Raw genomic sequence first — 18080 nt, 5'->3', positions numbered from 1 at the left:
TTTTTTTTTGTACTGTTGAAATGATAGCGATACTATACTTAGTTATATTAACTAACTATCTTAGTTCGTTTTCCATTTGTATGGGTCAGAAGTTAAATATCGAAGATTGTGATCTAATTTCAACATTTTTTGGAGAATTTTGTGATGTAACCTGCCTGCTAGTGACTAGGATTTTTCCTTGGATCAAATTGGAAATTGTAGGCTTTTAGAGGCAACGACCTCTACTAAGCATTAAATGTTTACTACTCTAGAGGGAATCGCAAGAATAATAGACAACCATTTGCATCGTTCCGATCTTCTCAAAAACCAGATGGATCGCACTGCATTTTAATTTCTTTCCTTTACGGTTTCATGTATCAAATGATGTTGCAATTAAAATTAACAACGCGGAACCATTTCTATATTGTCAAATCGTAAAGGAGAAAACCAATACGACCGATTCGGGCTTTCTGTATCACCTGAGCTTTCTGCTCATAAAAGTGCAATAATGCTTTGCTTTTTCTTATTTTAGTTTAGTTGATAATTAATTTTGTAGCTGTCATTTACAGTTAATTGTTTTACGCTTGTATCTGACTATTAGCTTCGGATGGTTTCCTTCCTTTATAAAGTGAACATATAGTATGCCTCTTCAGTGAATAGCCTGTATGGCAGCACGGGATGCGCCTGTAGAGTCGAGCGAAGCCGTAGCCTATACTTCACTACCTTTGTCACGACCATGTGGGTTCATTAGCCAACTCCGAGTCTCCCCCTACCCCGTTTACGGGCTTAAGGGAGGAGCGGCTCTTTGCCCCCCTACCTCGCGCACAAATACAAATTCATCTCCACTCACGTCGTCCTTGCTTTTTATTGTCTAAACCTCCGTATGAATATCTCACCCATGTGAAACGGAATCACGCTTTGCGGGATAGCCTACCAGATGGTATTTTCATAGAATTTTTGAATTCATCCATTCAATGCTTCTAGACTGCGATTTAGGCTACGAAGCATAGGCTTTTTATATAGCCTATCTACCATTTGAATACAATGGGGATTCGGAATTTTACCCTCTACTTTGTTGGCACTGCCTGCTTGTTAAACGGTAGGTTCTTCATGATATTAATCTTTAATTAATTCCATTAATCATTGGTCATTTACATCACAAAAGATGGGTGGACTTTAATCAAGATTTAGTTTATAACATCTTCGTTTCCTTGCTGCATATAGGCTAGGCTTACGAAATGTCTCTAAGCTGTGTTTATGCTTCGGTTAGAGAACTGTTTTCATCGCCTTAGTTTTTGTTTCAATCTACTGTAACACAATCTTGTTCACTTTGTTTCACTAAATGTCTATAAGCGGTGTTTAGACAGTTACTGTCGTTGTCCCATGTTCTCTTCAGCGTACCATAGACATATGTCTATGGAGCGTACGCCCTTGCCAACTGTGTATCCTTCAAATGAGAATAAGGATGCTCAACTTTTAGAGCGCAACCGGATAATTCAAAAGCGTGCTGTTCCTAAATGATCAGCGTCGCATTGGAGTAATTATAGGGGAAAATCTTCCTTGTGAACTGAAAGCTCTGCTGCTCTCGACAGAATTACATTTTAGTAGCCAGTTTGGTCAGTGCTGAATCGCCGAGAACAATAGTTCTGTTTTGTGACAGAATCTTCCCTTGTCCGAATATATGACATTGTACTACATATACCTGCATAACGATACGAGAAGAATTTGGTTTATTGTTAATATTAATTTTGCATGGTTTAGCCCTGAATCGGCTAGGCTATAATGACAGTTTTCGTAAGTGACTTTTCCTGTTTTCAGGACGTTCGGCTAGAAGGATTGTGACACTGGAAAATATGACATCTAATGCATATTGTGTGTTATTTCTGAGGCAAATAGCCGAAGTAAGCACCTTTTGTTGATATGCATAACATTTCTCTCGAGGAAAAACAGCATTTTAACACGTTGCTGGGCCCCTTCCAGATACATTATTCAACAAACTGTAGGCTCACTGGAAAGCCACCCAGTCGCACTTTTAAGATGTTTTCTGCCCCCCCCCCCCCCCCCCCCCCCCCCCCCGATTAAAATCAGGCTCACAATGTCCCCCCACTGATGTCGGTTGTGCTAAAACAATGCGTGAAGTGCTGAATACATTATTCAGAAATAGAATCATCGAATTGGTGTGTCTTTGGACCTCGTAACTGGGGATATGATGATGTGTAGTAGCCTAGATGCCAATAAAATTTGCTGAATGACATCGGGCTCTAGTCTGCACTTATCTTCAATACACTGTAGCGTATGTGGCCTCGCTGTCTGGCATGTCTGTCAGATATTCATGCAACATTTAATTTACCATAGCTTAAATGAAGAAATGTCATCTAGAGTTTACATTTCTCAATCTCTAATTGGCGTCTGCACCAGTCTTACATGCAGCTTATCCATTTTAGTTCTAATCAATATGTCTCATTACATAAATTTCATTCCTAATTAGATTTTGTGCCACGATACGCCTCTGTGTAGTCTATCCGGTATGAAGCTCAGTTCCGGAAATGTGGGCCATTTTCCTACGTCATTGTTGATGGATTTTAACGATAGTCTTTTTCTCCAACAAGAGTAAGTGACCTGCACATGTTCCTGCGGAAATTAGATTATGACTGGGTTGTGACCAAATTCGACCCTGGTCCCAGCACTAAAAGCGGTTTTCTGTTCACTCGGCCTAATGCCTAATTGGAGATGAATGGATAGGTAGCAAATAGTTTAGAGTAGAGAAGGACAGTGTGAACTCATCGATTCTCTCATCCCAACCTGAGGTCTCAATCAAATTAGAGTGCCTCTGTTTTGAGTTGTTGTCATGGTGACCGAGATTCTTCGGATAATAAAGTAAACAAAAGTAAAAGTAAAGTAAAAAAGAGTTTCAAATAGCAAACTAATGTAAATCTACATACCACACAAAATTAAAATTAGAACAATTGGCATGCTGTCTTTTTTTGCTATTTTTTGCTATAAAAACGACCTATTAAAAGTAGTTTACCTGAAAGTCTCAAGAACAACTCTGAGCTTCAAATTCTATGAAGGTTTAAGCCATCAGTCAGAATACTTGTGTTCGGGGATGAGGGAGGGAGAACATGTCCCCCTCACCTTGTCATTGTCAATGTCTTCCCCTGCCAGACACATTTTTTACAGCAAAAAAGGTTTTGCATTCCTGTCTGAAGACTACAGTGAAAAAACAACCCCTGCCCCAGGCATTGATGCTTGTGTAGGTATAGCTGAGGGGGTAGTATGGTTAGAAATTAATTGGCAAGTGCGCGTGGTATTGAAAGCAAAGTGTTTCTTTGTATGGGATCCACTGTCCAATGAGATTCATGGATCAATAAACCAGGGTTTGAATGAACAGCGCTAGCCAGGCCTTCTCTGATTTGTAAGGTCCTCCCGTTCTTATTCACTCCCTAATGCAAAACGTTGACATTTCTGGCTACATTCAACTGTCCTTGTGGTGAAATTCTTGTTGAAGTGGGTGCGGAGTTGTGCTTTATCCAAGACTAGTTCTGAACCCAAGGTCAAGGATATACTGTCATGTTAAAATATTTTAATGAGTTTTTTTTTATTTATTTTTTTAAGAAACTTTCTTTCAAATTGCTGATGACATGAAAAGTAGACAAAACTTGAGAGGAACCTGTTTTGGACTTTTTTGAATTTCTGGTTTCTCTCTCTCTCTCTCTCTCCCTCCCTCCCTCTCTCTCTCTCTCTCTCTCACTCTTTCTCGCGCTCCCTCTCCCCCTCTCTCTCTCTCTCTCTCTCTCTCTCTCTCTCTCTCTCTCTCTCTCTCTCTCTCTCTCTCTCTCTCTCTCTCTTTCTCTCTCTTTCTCTTTCTTCTCCCCCCCTCCCTTTCTACCTAGTCTCCCTGCAAGGGGAGCATCAGCGGAGATTGTACAGAGACCTGATGACAAATTACAACCCGCTGGAGAGGCCCGTGTTCAATGACTCCCATTCCCTTACCGTCAACTTCAGTTTCAGCCTAATGCAGATTATGGATGTGGTGAGTTGGTGCGCCCATCCATCAACACTGACTGTGATCAATGCAGTCATTCTGGAAGGGGGGTAAATATGTACATGCACATGTACACACACACACACACTCACACAAGTAACAGACATTGGAAATTGGCTTGTTGCATAAACTGTATTTATTTCATATGTGTGGTAATGTTACCTTAAAATGTAATTACCTGCGCACAGTGGCATGGGTGCCATTATGGGATACCATATTATTCTTTGTGCTTTGAGTCTTCATTGCACATTCTGCCAATAGAACACACTGGGAAATTGTTCATCAAAAGTACTCTAGGACTAATTTTAATGTGGTCTGCATCAATCATTGGAAGAGTTAGTGGTTGTGTGTAGTGTTGTTGGGTGGAACTAATCCAGAGATAACTCACAGAACTGTGGCCAACTTAAACCCACCTCCTACCCAACTCCAAAAACACCAAATGCAATTCCTCTAAACAAGTCCCTTGGGTCATAATCTATTGTGGGGCCATTACATCGTCACCAATTCATCTCTTAATCTTTGAGATTTCTCCTTTGTCTCAACCAGTTCTCCAGTCTTTTCCAGTGTCCACGTGGCAGTTCGATTTGATGTGCTCCATTCAGCAAACACTGGGAAGCAATAAATTTGTAGATGCTGAAGCAGTAAAGTCTTGTGCTCATATGTTGTGGTTCTTATTGCAGATTTTTAGACCAAAAGGCCACCAAGTACATAATGGAGAGCTGTACTGTACAAAGGAATATGGAATGCTTAGCTGGAACTAGGGACCTAAAAGCCCCTTTCTCTGTGAGCTGAGGGGACTGTGTAAAAAGGGTTGTAATTCCTACATGGATCACTGGATATGGGTGTAAATACCCATAAATTAAAGCTGACAGTCTTGCACTTTAACCTCATATTCATTTTTTCATTCTTTTAAGCCAAATGTGCTGGAGTACAGAGACAAAAAAAAATGCAAAAATTGTGTCACAGTCCGAACACTTACAGACTGCACTGTAGATGAGCACTGCGTGAGCTCCCCTTGAACACGCTCCCAGAGTGCGTTCTGAGTGGTTGATCTGACAGCCAATGAAATGGCGCACTGCCTCAGCCATGCATCTGCGGCACCTGGGCTGCGCTGAGACCCCTAGCTGTGCCACTCGTCTATGGCACTGCCACCCGTGCCGGAAGCTGCGCACGGAGTCACTGAGGCCTGGTTATTCAGTCCCTTCCCCTTTCAGCTCTTTCATATTCCCAGTGCTCCGTTAGCACACCCGGGCCCATGGTTGGGTAATCATTGTGTAAAATTACGGCTTGTGGAACTCAAATGTAATCCTGATTTGGAGAAGCATAAAAAATCACGGTGGATTCAAGAATGTACTGGATCGGATTTCTTCACACAACAGTGCAAGCTGCACACATCTCCTCACTGTGTGCCCCCATTGTGGTTATTTAAAAGCCATTTCTGTTGAAGAACATATTTAAGTACTTCATAAAAAATGGAAAGGAAAATTATATTGATTTCCATGATAGAACAGTCACATAAAATCAAATGTCTTGACCTGTTTTTTTTCTATGAAGCCTTTACATGTGAGAACACCTGTGTTATCGGTGAGAAATGAGCAGAGTAAAATTCATCACAAATTCCTTTTCGTGGGAATAATAAACTGGAATAACAGTAGTGTGATTCAAGCTAATGTTGCGATAATAAGTTGGTTATATTTGTCATTATTATGTTGTATGTGCAGATGAATATGTTGGTATATTCCTCCTAATGTGTACTGTATGCTGAAACTATTTATGTCATTTGGTTCTGTTTTAATATTATTGCTTAGCTTTTTGATAAATTACTACAGGACTGTGGGTTACCCTATGATGGGAGTTTTATTTACTTTACCATGATGCTTGAGACTCTTTGTGTAAAAGGAGGAGAAACTCAAATGAATGCATTAATTAGTTGTTATTATTATGAGTTGGTGTACAGTACAAGGGAGGTATAGTTGTAATAGTAACAGTAACGGTAGTAGTATTCTGTACAGTTATGCATTTATAAATATTTACTCAAGTTTGATTTTGTGTTTTCTGAAATTTATACATCTTTTAAAAATGAATAAGTTCTAAGATAAATTCCTGCATTATCATGAACATGTCTTGAAGAGGAACATAAACTAATGTGCCTTAATATGTTACAGGATGAGAAGAACCAGGTTTTAACAACCAACATATGGTTGCAGTTGGTAAGCCACTTTTTATTGCCTTTGTGTTGTATTATACTGTGTAAGTATTCCATACCACCACACTCATAACAGAATAGATTCTTGCTTCATAATCACTGAAAACAGTGTCCAGATAAAACTGCGTTTGTTTGGCTATTTGAATCGCGTTTGTAAGTCCTCCCTTAGATCTTGTGCATCTTGATGGTCAGAAGACGCTCTCTGCGGCACCGTGATGTGTCCTGAATGCATAATCCTGACATTTATCCAAAAAACATTCCCCAGGAGACTCGTGACAGCAGTAGCCTCTCTCCGTACCCTCCTCCTTGGCTCAAACCCGACCACCGCCCATCCCCCCGCTCCCCCGCCCCCCGCCCCCTCCTCATGGTCCTGGCATTGTGAGGCCACTACATTAAGAAAATTAAACTATTGAAACTGAAGATCATTAAATAGGCCCAGTGACATCCCCTTGGGGGCCTGGAGACATAGGTGCATTAAGCATCCTTAAAAATGAACTTGTAAGTTCCCTTCTTTATTTGGCTCTAAAAGAACCTAAAGGCACTGGCTTCTGTCCCGGTGATATAAACCTTAATCAAAAATGAACTTGCTGTGCACACGAACAAAATATTTTTTTCAAGCATTCAGTATTACCTTATACAGTCAGGTCCAGAACTAGTGACACTCTTGATGAAAATGAGGGAAGAAAGGCTATAGGAAAAAAAAATGGTAATGAGGCGTTCCAAAACTGCAATAAATACAATAAAATTCTACTTATTTGAGTTCATCTCAGTCTTAGGGAACTGTATAGTGGCCTGCCATCACTTCCTGCTTCACTAGGGTATAAAAATGAGGTAACATCTGTAAAATCTCTATCATCCATCACCATTGGGGGAGGCCAAAGAACTGTCAAATCAAAAGAGACAGATGGTTGTTCACCTACACAAATCAGGTAATGAGTACAGAGAATAAATAGTTAAACTTTTCAGCAGTGTGCACTGTCAGCATATTTGTTGTCAAAAGGGATGAGGGATGCATGGAAGGAAAAGCACCTCTACCTGATTCCAGTAGACCGGGGGCTCTTGTTCTGTGAAAGCAGAATCAGTGTTTTACAACGGTCATGTCAGTCTCCATGCTTAAACCCTTTTGAAAACCTGCGGTCTGAATTGAAGAGGGCAACTCATAAGCAAAAGCCTTAGGTACTCAAGGATCTTGAAAGGTTCTTCTCAGAGGGATGGTTCAAGATCCCTCTAACAGTGTTCTCTAACTTTATCACGTTATAATAAAGTCCTCAGCGTGGTTTTCCCTGCCTGGGAAGGCTGCACCAAGTACTAATCACCTAAGTGCTTCTTAATTAGAATTAATACATTAGTTATTTTGGTTGATTCCATTGAATCGCTGTTAAATGTTTTGTGGGAAAATGACAATATGTCTCAGTAAGGGTGTTATTTGTTTTCCACAATCCCCCACATGGTTTGTGATATACTATATGATATATTTAATATATTAAGCATTACATTCTTAAATGCTTTTACTTTTCTGAAATCTTTTCTGTAATTTTAATTCCAGCCAAAACTCACATAGTTGTGATGCCAATGTTTAAAAAAGTTTTTAAACACTTATCTCTTCTTTTTTGTGATTACTATGTTCAGTCTTAGTGTTTCCTTGTTCCTCAAAATGTACACTTGAACCTTTAAAAAATCTCCCAGACACTGTTATTCTATTAAATATGTTATTCTGTTCCTGCAGAAATACCTTGTTCATTCGGGCTTTTTAAAGGAGGCTTGCAGCGTACTATACTCTTTTTGCTTAATTAGATTTTGCCTGCTGTCTGTACCACTGTTTTGTCCTCACTTCTTAATTAACCCACTGAAGTATTCTGCTTATGGAGTTTGATGGGGGTTTTGCTGTTTTGTGCCTGCAGCACCAAGTACTTTCCAAATGTCATCATCATGCCCGTTTCAAACATTGATTTGGACAAAAATTAATATTTTGCTGGAGGGTGTAAAAGAGCATTAATTTATCTTACTGTTGCAGAGTTTTTGCATATCTTATATTCTCACTATGAGAAATGACATGTTTGATATATTTTAGTGGAGCCATAAAGTGTCCTAGAGGATACATTCATGCCTCACTCAGGATCTGTACACACGAGCCTCCAGTCACAATTCTGCTGACCTTGTCCTTTGTTCTGCACTGCCCAATATAGCAACGGGGAGATCCAGCATAGTGATCAGATCTATTACGGCCATACAGCACCCAAACGGCTATCTCCTCAGATGACGGATCTGGAATCCTTGAGTGTATTTCCTGACTCAGTCAAGCAGAGTGATGTGATTGTCTATAGTGGATTTGCAGAGCATGCTAAGCTCTGCTGCTCTTTGAAGCAGGCAAATGCCGTATAAATGGGCTTGCTCCTGCATAATCCATTTTGTGAGCGCTCACTTCTTTTACCATCTGTTATACATATTTGTCCAGCGCCAAACTATGATGTCAGACAGGAATGATGCAATTAGAGATGATATATACACTGGCCTTACTAAATTGAGCAACTGTTTTTGAAAGAGCTGCCTGTTTTATTGCTAATTGAAATTGACTTAAAGGGATAGTGTGGAGGGGGGGGGGTGTTTAATGGACTCATCTTGCGAATATGGCTGATTAGATCTGTCAGGGTTAGGAATGCAGAGTTCAGCAGGTGGCTCTGGGCAGAAACATGTTTGTTTTCTTGCTCTTCTCCCCCCATGTCCAGGTGAATGGATTCTACTGTTTTTTTCTAATTATTTAGGAACCTGTCAGCAGCTATTTCATCAAACACCCATTATCACGTTTTTCTGAAGCAAGTTATTTATATGAACCAATTTTATTTGTGTTTCTTGAACCCAGTCCGCTGTATATTTTGCTGAGAGATTGCTGCTGTGTGATAATGTAGCAGAATGTTTTCAGTTCAGCTATCGTAGGCTCACAAATGTGTGTGCTTGACATGGGCACTACTTTGTTTTGACAAGATGGTGTACACAGCACTATGGCTGTGACAATTTATTATTTTGTGGAGACCAGACATATAAGGCCCTTTGACAAAGTAAACATGTTTGAGCAAAATGTGTAAGTATATCCTTTTGTATGTATATATTATAATCTGATGTCTATCTCTTCCAGTACTGGAATGACTACTACCTTCAATGGAACACCTCAGACTATCCTGGTGTGACAAATGTGAGGTTTCCTGATAGCCAAATATGGAAGCCAGATATTTTACTGTATAACAGGTGAGGTACACAGATGAACCACTCTAACTGGGAGCTTGAATTATTTGAAAGCTTTGGGTGATGTCTGTGTGGTTTGAAACCGATTTTAAAAATATAAACTAGCAGTTGCTGATGGCTTCAGTCAGTACAATAAGGCTATACATCTGGTTTTATCTGTAAAAAATGACAGCAATATATAAAGCACCAAATACAGTGGTTGACTTGTACTTGAGGTGGATGAATCAATTTTTTGGGAGGAGGGCTGGGGTGATAAAATAAATAAGAATATGGAGACTTACTCTGCTGCATGGTGAAGTGCTTGTGGGCTTGTTTGTCACTGTCTCTCAGAATAAAGCCTGTGTTTCTAAGTGGATTACTGTACTTTGCATTGCAGTGACTCTTTGGTGTAGGAGTGAATTCTCCCAATTTGAACTTGTCCTGCTTGGCCTAACCCCTTAGACAATTAATTTACAGAAATGAAGTCTACAGCAGTGGACAGTTTTTGTAATTATCTATACTGGGAGGAATTTGGTGTTACGTTTCTCAAAAATGTGCACCATTAACACTTGAATACAATATTATGAAAATGCATGTATCTATAAACATTTTGTTCATGATGTTAATGACTAATGCTAACAGAGATACTGTTTTGCAAATAATTTTATCCAAAGTAATACATTCTGTACAGCTGCCTCTTTTGAATGCACAAAAGAGGCAGCTGTGCATTTTAAATTCCTCAGCATTTGTAATTCTTCTATTTATATATGACCAAAACCATTAAGGTTATATAACTTGTGGTATATTGTGCATGATTTTCCATGTTTGAATTCCGTCCGTCTTGTTATATTTGATTAATAACTAATGCAGTGCTAGTTCAAATCTCTTGATTTGATAAGCTGGAGGCAGTTTGCTTGATCTCCTAAGTTGACATTAAATCAAACAAAAATGTCAAATATGAATGTTTCCAGCACATATTTTGCATAAAATTCAGGCATATATTAAAAAGTATCACTATTGTGTCAAACACGCTTGTCTGTTTAAGCAAACCTACTAGTCTACTTCTCATTTTGGTGTACCAAGTCTGTATTTTGGTTGTATTTTTGTAGTTGTGGTTTTTCTCCTGTTGGTCTTATAGTAAGTTCTGCCTTCTCGGTTTAGGATAATTTGCACAGTTCCAACCCACAGCCTACAGCTCATACGTACTGTATGCTTTATCGACCCAAAGGTGTGTCGTTTGTTTTGCGGGCGATGAGTAAGCCATGATTTACGTAGCCTTCCCTCGGTCGTAATGACTCGTCAGCACGTGAGTGCTTTATCGTCATGTTTTCCACTAAACCTACGAGGTTAAATTTTATGTGCACATAAATGCTGTTCTGCATTGAGTCTGTGTCTTTTTTCCCCAACAGTGCTGATGAGAGGTTTGATGCTACTTTCCACACCAATGTGCTGGTCAACTCCTCCGGGTACTGCCAGTATCTGCCACCAGGTGAGATCTAGCCTCCCCTCACTTAAAATAAAATCCCCCCCCCCCCCCCGCATCGAAAATTACACCTTCCTCTCCAACAGATAATGTAGGGGTAATTTAAGCAAGATCCCCATCTGCATGGAAATTTAACTCATAACTTCGTGTACATATCTATAATATGAACGGTGATTGTGTACTATTGACTATGAGCTGATATAACCAGTTTAAAAGTAAGCTTTGTGTCTCAGTTGACAGCAGAAGTTTTCTCTCGTATGTAGATTAGCAATTTATGAATCTGTGTCTAAATGATTGAATATGCACTTTAAACGGATCATAATTCTTTATGCTGAAACAATAATGCACTGAAAACAGCCAAGTGACAGCTGAAAACAATCTTGATTGGCTCTTTGTGCTGCTCCAAAAGATGTAAAGACAACATGTTTGATTTCTTGCCCATAGTCAACACATTCCTCTTCCCTTTGTGCAGGACAATATGGATACAGCCCGGAGAGGGCATGCGTGAAATACTGCCATGTTTTCCCTCTAAATCAAATTTATGACCTTTTGCAGAAGACGTGAAGGCACTCATTGATTTATATCAGAATTAGAACAGTGGCTGTGCAGTTACATTTAAATGAGAGCTGGTACAATGTCCTTTCTGCATGCTTGCACAGTGCAAGAAGGCAAAAGGCTAAAATGGGCTTAAAGTGATATTCTTTTGTGTCGCACACTGCACTGCACCGGACCGCTGGCGCGGTAATGTCACCCATCTTGCCTTAAAGACCCTGGACAGTGTGCGAACCCTCCCCCCACCTGCCCCATTTAGTAAGGGAGGTCAGTGGACTTACCTGTCAGACCAGGTGATTGCTTGTGTAGCTCGGTCCCGTCCTTTCTGATTTTCCCTTAGCCTGCAGAAAACCTGAGGGATTTACCACAGGGAAATCAATGCAGGCATAAACTGTGGTATCCCTGTGTTTGAAGTGAATTAATAAGGAGATGGTGGGGGGGGGGGGTGCTGGATATGAACAGGCAGTGAACCACACAGGGTTACTGCACAGGTCTGACGCGCTTGTGTCCCCAGCGAGGGGCGGGAGTGGCTCGGGAAGCGAGGGATATGACGAGTGGAGACGGGCGGGAGTGGCTCTGGAAGCGAGGGGTATGACGAGTGGAGACGGGCGGGAGTGGCTCTGGAAGCGAGGGGTATGACGAGTGGAGACGGGCGGAAGTGGCTCTGGGAGCGAGGGGTATGACGAGTGGAGACGGGCGGGAGTGGCTCTGGAAGCGAGGGGTATGACGAGTGGAGACGGGCGGGAGTGGCTCTGGAAGCGAGGGGTATGACGAGTGGAGACGGGCGGGAGTGGCTCTGGAAGCGAGGGGTATGACGAGTGGAGACGGGCGGAAGTGGCTCTGGGAGCGAGGGGTATGACGAGTGGAGACGGGCGGAAGTGGCTCTGGGAGCGAGGGGTATGACGAGTGGAGACGGGCTCCAGTTGCTCTGTGATTGGGACCAAATTGGATTTTCGGGCATTTGTCTTGCACCACTTTGACTTAATGAAGGACCCTCATCCATTCTCCCGGTGACATCATATTCACTGGCCTTTTTCCTCCCCATGAGTCAACTGTCTGCTGACTGCGCCACATTCATTTTTTTCACCCGTGCTTATAACAGGGAATATTTTTTTAATGTCTGTCTGTTTTCAGCATGGTGAAATGTGAACCTTTCCGTATGAACTAAGTACTTGTGTGGTTGGCTCATATATCATCCATGCCTGTGTGTAGATTCCGCTCCCATCCACATGATCTTTGCTTTCTCTTGTGAAATGCCTTGGAGAAAAAAGTAAAGTAGTAAAATGCGGTTATAGCAGAATGGACACTATGAATAACACTGTATGTCAAATAACATGGGAATTTCTTATCAGCTCTTTTAGAGTACATTTTACATGTTTTATGGATATAATTCAAGAATGGTTTCTAGGTTGTGCACAAACTGATGTAACATAAAACTGGCAGGAACTGATATTTTAGTATTTATTTGAAGGGTGATATGTGTTTGTTTGCTATGTGCTAGAGATTAGTTGATATTAATTGTTGTAATGTATGCTGATGATTACGGCCTTAGTTCACATGCCCCTGTCCTTTCAAGGCATCTTCAAGAGTACCTGCTACATTGATGTCCGCTGGTTTCCATTTGACATCCAGAGGTGTGACCTCAAGTTTGGCTCATGGACCTATGGAGGCTGGTCCCTGGACCTGCAGATGATTGAGGCCGATACCACTGGGTATATTGCCAATGGAGAGTGGGACCTTGTAGGTAAGCATAACTGACTAAGCTTTTCCAAGCACTGTATTATTATTATTAGTAGTAGTAGCAGTAGTAGTAGTAGTAGTAGTAGTTGTAGTAGTATTATCAATAATAATAATAATAATAATAATTAGCCATCATCATCGCCACCAGTCAGTCTGTCAGTCACAAACTTCAAACTTCACCTTGTGTGGGGTCTCTGGGACACAGACAGGCCCTGTTACCTCTCAGCTAGCTGAGCTCACAGAGCTCGCTCTAAGGCAGCACACTGTGTAAAGTATGAGAATGACTCTAAAGCTGTCAGGACATCTGGCTGGGCCACAGGAGAAAAGTGACATTTAATCTAACTGAGGGGCCGTTATATAGCAAATGGATTGCCGCGCTGCTCGTGCTGGGGAGCCATTAGGAATCCCTCCTCCGGCTCTGCAGCCGCTTCCCCTCTGGCCCCCGTCGGGCGGAGTGTGCAGATGTTGCCGAGTGGCTGTTCGGACCTGCTGGGACCGGTGGGCCCCCCAGGGATGACACGCACAGCACAGCCCTGTGTCGCCTGCTGTCCCTCCCTGTTACTCTAATCAGCCCTGCTAATGTCCCTCTGCGGGGGCTGTTGATTTTAACTGCCTGCATCGCGCGCCAGACTGTGTCATCCTGCAGCAGAGCGTGAGCACCAGCTGAAATTTTTCAAACTTCCCTTAGGCGGGTGAAACACGGTTTTCAAACAAGTAGGAAAGCAGAGGACTGATCTTCCTCAGGCTGAGGAAGCTAAACCTGCTCTGAATACTTATGGTAAAGTTTTTCTTTTAGGTTGTTTTCCTTTACAACTGGTTTCATCATTTGCTCTCCAGTTTTGAATTGATATCAGTCCCTCTCAGTTCACCGTTGTGTCACTCGGTGTTAGTGCGCTGCTCTGACGTGGTTGCCTGCCAGTGGTCATTTTCAGCAGTACAGGGCACACAGTGACACTGGCCAGTCGGAAGCCATTTAAGGTGGGTGTGTTAAAAGTATTCATTTTTAATGGTACCTGGCTGCAGCACAGCAGCAAAGGAAGGTGGCCATTGTGTCCATTTTCTGCGAGGCTAAACCTTTCACAGCAGGGTGGCATTGAGTAATTAATCAGCAGTGTGGGCTGTGTTGCCGGTGCCTGTTTGCTCTGTGGTCCATGATATCAGCTCGGTGCAGGGGTCTGCTCTGGCTTGGCTAACCGTTATAGAGGAGTACCATTCGAAAGTAATGACAAGAGCTGGTCTGAGCTGTGTTCAGGGAGATTAATCACCTTGCTTTACCCATGAGACTCAAATGGAAGTGGAAGGTATTCATGACCTTAGCATTCTTACCATGCATTCTCATGTGCTTCATGTGCAGATTTGTGTGTGTACATTTAGTGTACTAGAAGTGTGATGTCGTAGGTGGGGAACTGGGCTCGCTTATACATTCTTATCTCCCTTGAATTTTTTACCCCCTTTTTTTTGCGCATCCTGAATCCTTTTAACAAAGCTGCAAATACGGTGAATTGTGAATTGTGAACCTTTGTCATTTAGCCTGAAGGAGGATATTCACTAAGCAGATAACTTCACTGTAATGGCCTTTCGGTGCAGAGGTCCCCGGACACAGGAACGAGAGGTTCTACGACTGCTGCAAGGAGCCGTACCCGGACGTGACCTTCACGGTGGTGATGAGGAGGCGCACTCTGTACTACGGACTGAATCTGCTCATCCCCTGCGTGCTGATCTCCACCCTGGCCCTGCTGGTCTTCCTCCTGCCTGCAGATTCTGGGGAGAAGATCTCCCTGGGTGAGCTCATTTTACCGCTGTGCTTTCCTTACCACTTCCCTTTAAATCTTAACTCTGGGTGAGTTCATTTTACCGCTGTGCTCTAAATCTCTTGACTCTGGGTGAGTTAATTGTACCGCTTTTTAAAAATCTCTTTGGCTTGATACATTGTACTTTTCCTCTTATGCTTCTTGTGATCTGACACTGTGATGGAATCAGCCCACGATGCCTACAGGAGTATAATAGCACAGCAGTACAGAATGCTTGCTTTCAGTCAGTCTGCACTACCCAGTTGGTAGCAGTGAAGCCTTATTTTTAGCTGAGAGTGTTTATATTGTGAAGAGAACAGGATTGCTTAACAGGCTAGTTGCTTGGCACCTGAACCATGGTCCTTTGGTAATTTGTGGTTCTACGTCACCAGCTGCATTTGTCCCCAGGCAGCTGGCCCTTGATGAAGGCCCGAATGGTTTTCTGGATGCAGGAAAAACCAGAATTTAAGTTGCATCTACCACAAAATATACAAACACACCATTCTGATGGACACAGAAGAAACTGGAACTTTAGCCATTGCTGGGACAAGAGACACCCTGCGGTGTCCTCAAAATTTTATTTCCATAGCTGTTCTTTTAGTTTGACATACAGCTGAGGCTGTCCTTGCTCCTGGAGTCATAAATCAAGGGGAAAAAATCGATCCCCGCCCAGGGGATTTGCATTTCATGTAATTAGTTAGTTTTGGTCCTCCTGCCCGGCCAGGTGGCTGGCTGACTGTGCAGGGCTGAAGGGTGTTCTGCTCCCCGCCGCCGCGGCTGTCTCCTCCTGCTGACTCAGAGGGGTGTAAATTACTGACTGCCTGACGCGAGATGAAGAAAGCAGCCGCACGGGTGTGCCCCTCTGACGGGAGAGTTCTGTGCTCCCCGAATGAACAGCAGGTTTAATTTAAAAGCCTAAACGCGCACTGGTCTGTGGCCACACGTGAAGGGGGTTCAGCTGTTGGGGGTGGGGAGGCGGGGTGCTCCCCGAGGGACTCTGAGTAAAAAGCAAAATTGATTTGGCTTTCTCAGCTGTACTAGAAAGGGCTTAAAATTATGGAGAAACCTTGAAAATCTCAACTGAACTCAATAAGCTTTTTTCATTTGGATCCGGTTTCTTTTGGCCTCCAAATTTTGCTCTTGCCATCACCCTGAGACATTACCCTGATAATGTCTCATCTGTCCATGCAACCTTTTTCCGGAACTCTGCAGGCTCTTTTAGATAGTTCCTAGCAAACTGTAACCTGGCCATTCTGTTTTTGCGGCTAATTAGTGGTTTGCATCTTGCAGTGTAGCTTCTGTAGTTCTGTGGGTGAAGTATTCTGTGAACAGTAGTAACTGACACATCCACGCTTGCCTCCTGAAGAGTGTTTTTGATCTGTCAGACAGGTGTTTCTGCGATCATCCACTGCAGAGGTCTGCCTCGGCCTGCCAGGCCCTTGGGGATTACTGAGCTCACCAGTGCTCTCTTACTTCTTAATGATGTTCCAAACAGTTGGTTTTGGTAAGCCTAAGGCTTAGTCTCTGACTGTTTCTTATTTCTCAGCATCGTAATGGCTTCCTTGATTTTAATTGGCACAACTGTGGTTCAACAGACTCCAAAGGCAATTAAGAGACTAGAATCAAGACTAGATGCTGAAAGCTGTCTTATAAGGAAGCAACTGAACACCTGACTCATCACTAAACACCTGTTTCAAATATTATGGTGCCCTGAAATGGGGGGCTGTATTTAAAATGTGCTGTACTTTCTACATGGTGAAACCAAAATGTATAAAAAATACCCTTAAAATAAAATCTGAGAATGTCCAATTTAACCAGATGTGAATTGTTTGTTTACAAATCTAAAATTGTGGAGTACAGAGTCAAATCAAGAAAAAAAAGTCTTTGTCCCAAACCTTATGGAGCTCACTGTAGGTCTGTTTTCTAAATATTGACCTGTAGTTAATCTCACACTTATCAGCTAATACATCTATACACGTATGAAAATCAATCCCAGGTAAGATTTTAGCACACAGTAATCCGATTGTCTTTCCTAGATGACTTCCACAATTTCTAAATGCATAGAGTGTCCAACCACAATCCTGGGTTTTTCTCGCAGATTTATAAAAGGGTTTCTATGTGTCACTAGCAACATTGCTCTCGTGGCAGTTGGTCCACAGCAGAAGCCAATTGATGTTCTTGAACCAGTGACTACTGGAAGTTAATTGAGCGACACCCTGCTGTTTATATCTTGTGCAAGATGGTGCTTAGATTAGGAAACAATCAGTCTACTGTAGTTTATCTGAGTCATTAAGATTTCCAGACCTTGGTGCGTGTATCATGCAAAGCAGTAAAATGTAAACTTCACCGTCTGCATCTTGGAGTAAACTAACAGCGGTTCGGTGGGATGAAAATCACTCTAAATTTTAGGGAGTGTGTTAAATCCATCTCACTTCCTGGAGATTCTGGTGGGCTATTGATCCGCAGAGCTCATTAGGAAACTTCCTGAAGGATTAAGTTGAATAATGTATGGTCCGCAGTTGAGCGAGGAAGTTCCTTCTCTGAGAAACCTTGAACCTCTAGGCCTGCAAATGAGTTTCAGAAGTCAAAGCTGCCTAACTGTGAATGCTGTTAAGTGAAGGTTCTGCTGACTTTGTTGCAGTGCTCAGTGCAGCTGCAGGTTAGAGAATCCTGTTTCAGACTGGTCCTTAGAAGGGAGAAAGCAGCTCAGATAAAGACCACACACAGGAAACGGAGTGGGGACATTTGCAGCATATTCTACTCACCCAGAGGCACCGCTCTGCTTTGAAAACTGATAACAGACATGCTGCAGTCTGGGTGCACATTGGTGGTATCAGAACACCCAGCAGTGCTGTCTGTAGAGGCTGCCTGGGACTGCACACTCAGAACGTCTGTGTTCAGATTATAAAACCCCACTTTCTCCTTAAGTGAGCAGTACGTACCACTGCCAGCAGGTCAAAGTTCAGTCTCTCCCTGTGAGGACCAAGAGATGTCTATTAGAATTAGTGCCAAACTCAATTAGGCTCCAAAATGTAAATGGTGACTCCTGGCCATCCTTTCCTGATT

At 42.3% G+C, this 18080-nt stretch overlaps 1 protein-coding gene across 3 annotated transcripts in view; it reads left to right on the top strand.

Moving 5' to 3' along the window:
* Positions 1 to 777: 777 nt before the first annotated feature.
* LOC118214774 (neuronal acetylcholine receptor subunit alpha-7) overlaps positions 778 to 18080 on the top strand; it is a 77597-nt gene continuing 60294 nt past the window's right edge. For all 3 annotated transcript variants that reach the window (XM_035394987.1, XM_035394986.1, XM_035394985.1), the window contains exons 1-7: positions 778 to 1078; positions 3873 to 4012; positions 6190 to 6234; positions 9364 to 9473; positions 10859 to 10938; positions 13061 to 13228; positions 14812 to 15006. In XM_035394987.1, the coding sequence (XP_035250878.1) occupies positions 1024 to 1078; positions 3873 to 4012; positions 6190 to 6234; positions 9364 to 9473; positions 10859 to 10938; positions 13061 to 13228; positions 14812 to 15006 (793 nt within the window). In that variant the 5' untranslated portion in view covers positions 778 to 1023. The remainder of the gene's footprint in view (positions 1079 to 3872; positions 4013 to 6189; positions 6235 to 9363; positions 9474 to 10858; positions 10939 to 13060; positions 13229 to 14811; positions 15007 to 18080) is intronic.

Source organism: Anguilla anguilla, chromosome 16 (assembly GCF_013347855.1).
Source record: "Anguilla anguilla isolate fAngAng1 chromosome 16, fAngAng1.pri, whole genome shotgun sequence".
Taxonomy (NCBI): Eukaryota; Metazoa; Chordata; class Actinopteri; order Anguilliformes; family Anguillidae; genus Anguilla; species Anguilla anguilla.
The sequence above is the reverse complement of the archived record's forward strand: the minus strand, read 5'-3'. Positions and strand labels throughout refer to the sequence as shown.